Source organism: Salvia splendens, chromosome 19, assembly GCF_004379255.2.
Source record: "Salvia splendens isolate huo1 chromosome 19, SspV2, whole genome shotgun sequence".
NCBI lineage: Eukaryota > Viridiplantae > Streptophyta > Magnoliopsida > Lamiales > Lamiaceae > Salvia > Salvia splendens.
This window is the reverse complement of record NC_056050.1, coordinates 9,579,716-9,587,845: the sequence shown is the minus strand read 5'-3', so window position 1 is coordinate 9,587,845 and position 8,130 is coordinate 9,579,716. Positions and strand designations below refer to the sequence as shown.

Below are 8,130 nucleotides of genomic sequence, written 5' to 3'. Positions count from 1 at the left end.
CAAAGCCAATTATTCTTTATTTTCTTCGTGAGAAAATCGACCCCCATGCTTGCTCATATGGAGATTTCAAAAATCTCCTAATTATGGGGAGGATGAATTATTCATTATATTATTTGATCCCCTATTTATTTCCTCCAATTAATAAATTCAAATATCCTAGCAAATCTTGCCTTATCTTATTCAAATCAAAGATTTGAGATATATTTCTTGTTGAGGGGAAAAAAGTACACGCCTATTACCTATATTTTGGGAGGCTTATTATTATTTTTCTGCTCCGTATTATTTTATTCTGCTCCGTGAAAATACCAAATTAAATCAGAGGCTAATTAAATAGCCAAGATTTTCAAAAATTCCTCCTTATTTCTCCCTCAATTTCATGCTAATCCCTCCCCATCAAATCTCCCCAAATCCCTCTCAAGTTAATTACCCAAATCTTTGAATTAATGGTGATTTATTCTATTCCCTAAACTCTACAAATAAAAGACTCCTAAACCTAGCCCACAAAACTCATGCCTACTCCCTCATCACACACGCCCCCTCCCCTCTCCAATCCTCTCCACTTGTTCTTCTACTCCACTCTTCCATTCTTGCCAAGAGTTGTTGAAGAATCGGGATTTATATTTGTTCTACCGATCGTTTTAATCAAAGAAGGTACAATCAAACCTCTATTCTTCATTCTCTCCATCCCAACTCTTCTTTTGTTTCCCTCATGCATCGAGTGAGTGTAGGGATTTCAAATCTAAGTGTTTAATCGGTGGGAATTTGTATTTGTATGTGTGTATGCGTTTTGAATGAAATTGTATGAAGATTTAATGAATCATTGGTGAATGATGTATGATTATATGAAAACATGAGTGTGAGGACTCTTTTAAGCATGTTTGTGTGTTAAAACCATGAAAAGGTTGTGTTTGAATGAATGAGGATAAAACCTTAATTCGAATTTTTAAGTATTTAAAACGGTGGATTCGGACAGTAGATTCCGACACATTTTTGACCTACCAAATAAATTCCTTTTTAATCGATTCTTTTTTCTGAGTAAACTCCATGATGTCTTCTGTGTTGTGTGTGAATTTCAACTGATTTGGATAAAAGATGAATGTTTGGTGAATTTTTAAAGTTGACTGCGCATCTCTGCCAGAAACTGTTTTCTCGACCAGTGAGTTACGTTTTCTATTTGACCGACCTAAAAAGGTTATTTTGACATGATTTTTAAACTGGATGCTATTTGATGAGTCTACTGCGGTGTGGTAAAATTTTAGCCGCAACGGAAGTCGTGTGAATTTCTAGTGACTTTTACAAAATGATACCGCAGTGCTGCCAGATTTCTATCTTTACAAAAACAACTATGTTGTTATGTGAAATGATATACATGATTTATATATGTGTTAAAGAACCCACGCTATGATGAAGTGATGTGTTATTCAATGATGTATCCTATGATGTGTTTCCTTTGTTGATGGGAAAAAGGGAAACGTTAGGATCTTAGGGACATGCATAATTATGAGTCAACGTTTGTGACTGATTGATAATATATATTATCTAAAGGTGATAACTCGTGCACGAAGCGTGATAACAAAGGGAATGAAGTACTTAAGATTCAAACGGTCGAGGTGGGCTCCCTTTTACTAAAAACTCTCTTACGTTTAAAAGTATGATTGTGGAGCTATAAGGGTGGTTTAAAGTGATTATCATGCCGTGATTTGTTTTAACGTGCCTATCTGATGTGGCTTTTGCCACTGTTATATAAATCGAATTCGGGTCCTCGTAAGGCCGCAAACCCTACGTGGATTAGTGTACACCTGTGGTAGATCGTGTGCTAGCGTACGGGCTGGCCGGTCTAGTGACCTGGTTTGCGGCCGCATTCCTTGTCATGTATTGGCGGATATGGCTAACATCTATGGGAAAATGACTGATCAGTCGACTTTTACAATGGGAAATGATTTTGAGTGCCTCGGGCTTTTCTAAAGCTAAACCCCGATGGTTACTTACGTATGGCATGATAAGCTATATCTTTATTGAAAATGTTTTCGGCATAAGTCCACTGAGTATTTTTATATGTACTCAGCCCTGCATGTGTTTTCCTTATGTGCAGGTTGAGCGGTGACGAGCGGTTGGTGGTGTTGAGCAAATTAAACAAACTGATAGTATTTTCTTGAAACTCTGAGTGTCGTCGTGTCTTCACACATGACGTCACTCTTTCTCTTGGTTGTTTTTCCGCTACGATATTTTCTTTTACTTATTTGCTTTTGGGCTTGAACTTGATTTTGTTCGGTTATTGGATTTCTTTAAAGTCTTATTGGATAATGCTAAATCATAATCTTTTTCCTTGAATATTAATTGCCGGCCCAACCCATTATTTAAACCCGAGTCATCTTCTTGTTTTATACTTAATTGTTCATTAAATACGTTGGTCAAACCTCCTTGATGAAACCCTAGTATATTTCCTTGTTATATTTAAGTCCGTTTAAGTCGCGATTGCCGCATTTATTATATCCTAGAAGTGCGGTCGTGACAACATTAGTGATGGATTATATCAAAACATTATCACACATTTAACCCAATAATATTAAAAAAAAATTATAAAGGAAAAGATAACACGGAGACATAATATTAAATTAATCAAAGCCATAGTTTTCTAAAATAACAGATTGTTTTTTTAAACTATAATATTTGTGACCATGTTTTCTACTCCCTCCGTCCCGCTTTAGCAGTCCCGGTTGAGTCGGACACATGTTTTAAGGGATATTTAAGTGTGTAATAAATTATTAGAGGTTGGGTCCCACTTTTAAACAACTTTTTTTATTTTTTTGCTTTTAAGTTTGTAATAAATAAATTATGTAGTGGAGGTTGGGTTCCACTTTTAAATGATGTAATAAATAAATTGATATAGTGGACTTCAATTTTTATGCACCGAGTACAACCAGGACTCCTAAAACGAGACACCCAAATTTGATCAACCGGGACTGCTAAAGCGGGACGGAGGGAGTATTTATTATTGTGAAACGGCTTCATTTAAATTTATTCACATAAATAAAACTTTTTCATTTCTCTAATTACTAGATAAATAAATAGAAACTTTTTCATTTTTCAAAGTCTATTACAAAATTAATAATGGCAATCTAGTTATTTTCTTCAAAACTCCCCTTTGATAGAAATAGAAAAGAAAAGAAAATAAAAGAAATTAAAAGTAGAGGAGAAGCCGAATTGATTGAGGATTGTAGAGATTAGACGTGGCAGGATGAGAATGGGGTCATGGAATTTTGTCGGTGTGGACTTCTGAGCAATGGTCACGACTCACGTGTGGGAGCACCACACCACACCACACCACACCACACCACCCCACCAATTCTCATCCTAACCCGTAACCCCCAAATCCAAAAATCCTACTATTACTATATCGCGATCACTCTATTTCCCCTTTCTCTCTCCTTTCACACTCAATCCACCTTCAACTTTGTTCATTTTTAGGAAATAGCAACACCACCAACCCTCCTCAGCTTTTCTGCTGCTGGCTAGGGTTTATTTCACTTGATCGATTGCCGGCATTTCCTCTCCACTCTTATGATGCCATTGATTTGACACTATTTGCGAAATGGCGGCAGCTAGAGGATTTATGCCGCCGCCGTTTGATGGCGGCTGCCAGAAGAAGCGCCGCCTGTTCGTCTCCTGCTGCTCGCCTCGGAACTGTAAACAGCGGATCCTCCACCCTGCTATCTCCTTTGCATCTTCTAAGTAAGTCCTTTTTTATTATTTTGAGTTCAAACTGTGTAGCGATTTAAATAAAAAAGCCCAATTTAGTTTCTGTTAATGTGCACGTGGTTTTTGGTTATATCATTGTCTTTTTAATGAAGTTTGATACTTTGCTCTGAAGGCAATGGATTCCCTTGTTTCATCTTGTGTGGTCGACAATGACAAGTGATAGTCTAATAGTAATCAGAAAATCTTTGAATTTTGAGGTTTTTTTTGTGAATGCAGAATGTAATTCTTTCTTTGTTTGATTGATGCGCCCAAAGAACTGACGTTGAGTCCTAAAAAGGTTTAGAATCATTCTGTAAAAATGGAGAAAAGGAATGTGTGACTGTAATATGTTGATTTTAGTTTACATTACATACTTAATAAAGGCGACAATTGGTTTCTATGGGCTGTTTAGAGAAAGCGACAAAATGGAATCACATAAAGGCCTTTTAGTCTTGCTGCAGCTGAGTTTCTGCAGGATTGTGGTTTTTTGTTAACTACTTGTTGTGAAATGCACAACTCGTATCTCAGCAAGAAAGAGAAATCTCATATCACTAGATCGTGTTGAAATATTTGGTTTGAATTAAGTTTGTGACTTGGAAACTATTCTTGCTTGCTATTGCAGATCCAGATTTGTTACCAAACTAAATAAGTTCTTCTCCCGCTGCACCCCAAGAAACACAGGTCCTCAGTTTCGAGATTCTCCTCCTAAAAGAGGTGATGCATATTTAGATTCTGTTCTAGCTTAACTTGAGTGGTATTATTTAGATAATAGTATCTCATCCTTGGACTTTTTTGTTTGGTTGGTGTCTGCTTTTTCTTTTATCCAAATTCATCAATAGATTAATGTTAAAGTGCTAGTTCGTGGCTTTAATATAGAAACATGAGTTTTTCTCTGTAGATACTGGTATTGCCAATGAGAAAGAATGGGGCATCAGGTTGCTAAATGATAGTGTCAATGAATCTGGGACTAATGAAGATGGAAGTACCTGGTACCGTGAAAGTGGGGAAGATCTTGGAGATAATGGTTACAGATGTAGATGGACTAGAATGGGTGGACAAAGTGCTGATACCACTTCTGAATGGAAAGAAACGGTGTGCACATTTGTTCCTTTTCCTTCCTTCGTTAATAGTGCATTGTAACATGGAACCTGATTTTATACTATTTGATACTCCCTCCGTCCACAAGAATATGCACTCTTTCCTTTTCAGTCAGTCCTACAAGAATATGCACTATCTAATTTTGGAAAGTCCTTTCTCTCTATTGAGGTGGGACCCATTCTCCACTAACAATACTTTAATTACTATTTCTCTCTACCTCTTTCTTACTTTACCAATTTTACAGTAAACCCGTGATGAATCCAAAGCGCATATTCTTTGGGGACGGAGGCAGTATAAACCACAAAAGAACAAGTGTCCACCATTGCCTTATGCTAGGATTTTCTTCAATGTTACCTGGTGACAAGCAGAAAAGATTGTATAATTGATTTGTTAGAATGATAATTGTTTTATTTTGTTACAGGTTTTCTTTTTTTTCTTTTTGCACACTAGAGATGCTAGTTATATATCAAATCCCGAATTCAGCATGAATGTTTGTTAAGAAGGGTGCATGTAGTATTTCAAATTAGATGTAGCATAACTTGTGCTTGGGTGGGGGTAAGAAGCTATTGCCTCTATCTTGAGAAAACTTAATTGCATACGTGCTTTGATATGAGTCATTGACATTACAGAACTAAAGAATTCACACATGTCTTAACTAAACCAATAAGGTTTGCATCTTAGTACTCCTATACGAGTATATAGTGTATTTATTGTATTTCATAACCTTATTTAAGCATCATCCCAGGTGGATGCGTTTAATTGGATTTGTTCATCTCCTTGACAGTGGTGGGAGAAAAGTGATTGGACCGGATACAAAGAACTAGGTACTCCGAAAAAGTTGTGCTTTCCAACATATGCTGTTATGTCTTTGTTCTAAATTCCTCTTAAAAGCTTCTTGATGGTTAATTTTATATGTTTCCTCGTGAATTTAGGTGTGGAGAAGTCTGGAAGGAATGCAGAAGGGGATTCTTGGTGGGAAACATGGAGAGAAGTTCTTCACCAAGATGAATGGAGGTATCAGTTTTTGATTTGCATTACTCCTGTCCTGCAATCTTTATGTTGTTTAAAAACTATTAAGAATCTGTTCTCATCCTTAAACTTCCTGTTTTAAATTGCAGTAATCTAGCTAGGATAGAAAGAAGTGCACAAAAACAAGCGAAATCGGGAACAGAAAAGGCTGGGTGGTATGAAAATTGGTAAGACTCGTCGAGACATTTGACTACTACCAAAAGATTGAGGTATATAAAGAGAATTAACTGTTATGCAGGTGGGAAAAATATGATGCCAAAGGGTGGACTGAGAAAGGGGCACATAAATATGGCAGATTGAATGAGCAATCTTGGTGGGAGAAGTGGGGAGAGCATTATGATGGAAGAGGTTCAATTCTGAAATGGTATTTTCCCATCTTGTCTTCTCGATTAAGTATTTTGCATTGCTTCATCATAATCTTGATACTACCAAATGGGTTATTATGTATTATTTTTCTTGTTATATGCATGTAAAGTTTGTTTTGTTTTAGTTTCTCATTTGACAACAATATCACTTGGTATAGTTTAAAACTTTAAAAAAGGGCTGTAACTAAAATATCTACCTTGAAATAATTTTGCATCGTAATATTGAATTTTTCGATCCTTCCTATGTTATAAATTTGTCTTTCTAGGACTGATAAATGGGCTGAGACAGAACTGGGAACTAAATGGGGAGACAAGTGGGAAGAAAAGTTTTTTGCTGGTATTGGATCGCGGCAAGGCGAGACTTGGCATGTATCTCCCAGTAATGATTGTAAGTTGTTAATTTGTTTTTGTAGAATATGATGGATTCCTCATAAACATTGCCACGTAATAGTCAAGTTTTCTCAAAGGTTGTTGTCAGTTGTGAATGGCGGTTAATAAGAGTCTACTTATGTAGAAAACAATTGTCCATCAAATTCTGTTGCATTAGATAACGCATATTACTCTATGTTTGCATAGTTTAGTGAGTGAGTTATTAATGTTCTACTCCCAATCCTCAATATATCATGTGAAAAATATGTATGGTGCTTCTACAATATACACACACTTGGATACTCCAAGCTATGTTCCTTACAAAAGACATTTTCTGATCATATTATATCAAATTGAAAAAAAAACTACTCATGGTTCTCAGTCTTAGTCATCTCCACTAGTGCATTATGATTTATATGAATGGTGGAAAATTAAATTCCTTTTACATGTAAATGGTGTCCAAATTGTCTGTATTTGATATTTAGCTGCATAGCTGTTATTTTACTTGTCATTTCTTTCCTCATCAAACAATAGGGTGGTCAAGAACCTGGGGAGAAGAGCACTTTGGAAACGGGTACGTGACACATTTAAAATTTCATAGCTAACCACCTCTCGTCATTATTTGATATTCTTCTATCGTAATTGCGTACATGGTAGATTTGCTATAAATTATTTCTCTTCTTTTCTTTCTTTAAAAAATACGTGCTCTTTTGATTATGAAGCATGAGTAGTTTTTGGCTTGAGGTCGAGGTTGATACTCTTATTTTGTGTGGCAGGAAGGTGCACAAGTACGGAAAGAGTACAACTGGGGAGAGCTGGGATATTGTTGTAGATGAAGAAACATACTATGAGTAAGTTATATTAACATTTTACGTTGAGTTGAGCTGAGTCTTTTTGTTCGTAGATGAAGAAACATACTATTGAGTGAACAATATCCGATATTTGCATTGAGCTTTCCTTGTCTGAAATTGAAGGGCTGATCCACATTACGGATGGGCGGATGTTGTTGGTGATTCCAGTCAGCTACTATCGATTCAGCCTCGAGAACGGCCTCCTGGTGTCTTTCCAACCCTCGACTTTGGCTCATCTCCGCCTGCAGACAATGACGAGACCTCTAGCGATCAAGAATGATGGTTTGATTTATTTGTAGTTGTCAGAGAGGTCGAGTAGAAGAAGATGTTGCTCCATTTATTCTTCATTTCATTCATTCGTTTAGCATTTTCTGCCTGTTAGAGTTTGTATACTAGAAATCACTTTTCGAGTGATTGAATACTGTAAAAACTTTTATTTTATTTTCCAAAGAATAAAACAATTATTTTTGGCATAATGTTGTTATGTTTTACATTTAATTGATGTTTATTTCATGTTTAAATATATAAGTAACTTAACAAAGTCTAAGTCTTTATTTTAATAGACCGGTTGTGGGTGTCGTCCACTTTAAGGTAACACGGGCACATCTGAACAAAGAAAAATAAGAATTTCACAAACCAGATAAGCTTAGACTACCTATCGTGAAAGGTTGCAATGTCAG

The 8,130-nt window shown here is 36.2% G+C and overlaps 1 protein-coding gene across 1 annotated transcript; it reads left to right on the top strand.

Moving 5' to 3' along the window:
• Positions 1-3,363: 3,363 nt before the first annotated feature.
• LOC121778366 lies at positions 3,364-7,926 on the top strand. Its single transcript, XM_042175706.1, has 11 exons — positions 3,364-3,732; positions 4,361-4,452; positions 4,637-4,830; positions 5,621-5,660; positions 5,769-5,850; positions 5,955-6,032; positions 6,104-6,229; positions 6,497-6,618; positions 7,134-7,173; positions 7,376-7,450; positions 7,574-7,926. Exons 1-11 carry the CDS (start codon positions 3,593-3,595, stop codon positions 7,728-7,730), a joined length of 1,146 nt encoding a protein of 381 aa, XP_042031640.1. The 5' UTR covers positions 3,364-3,592; the 3' UTR covers positions 7,731-7,926.
• The last annotated feature ends 204 nt before the right edge of the window (positions 7,927-8,130 follow it).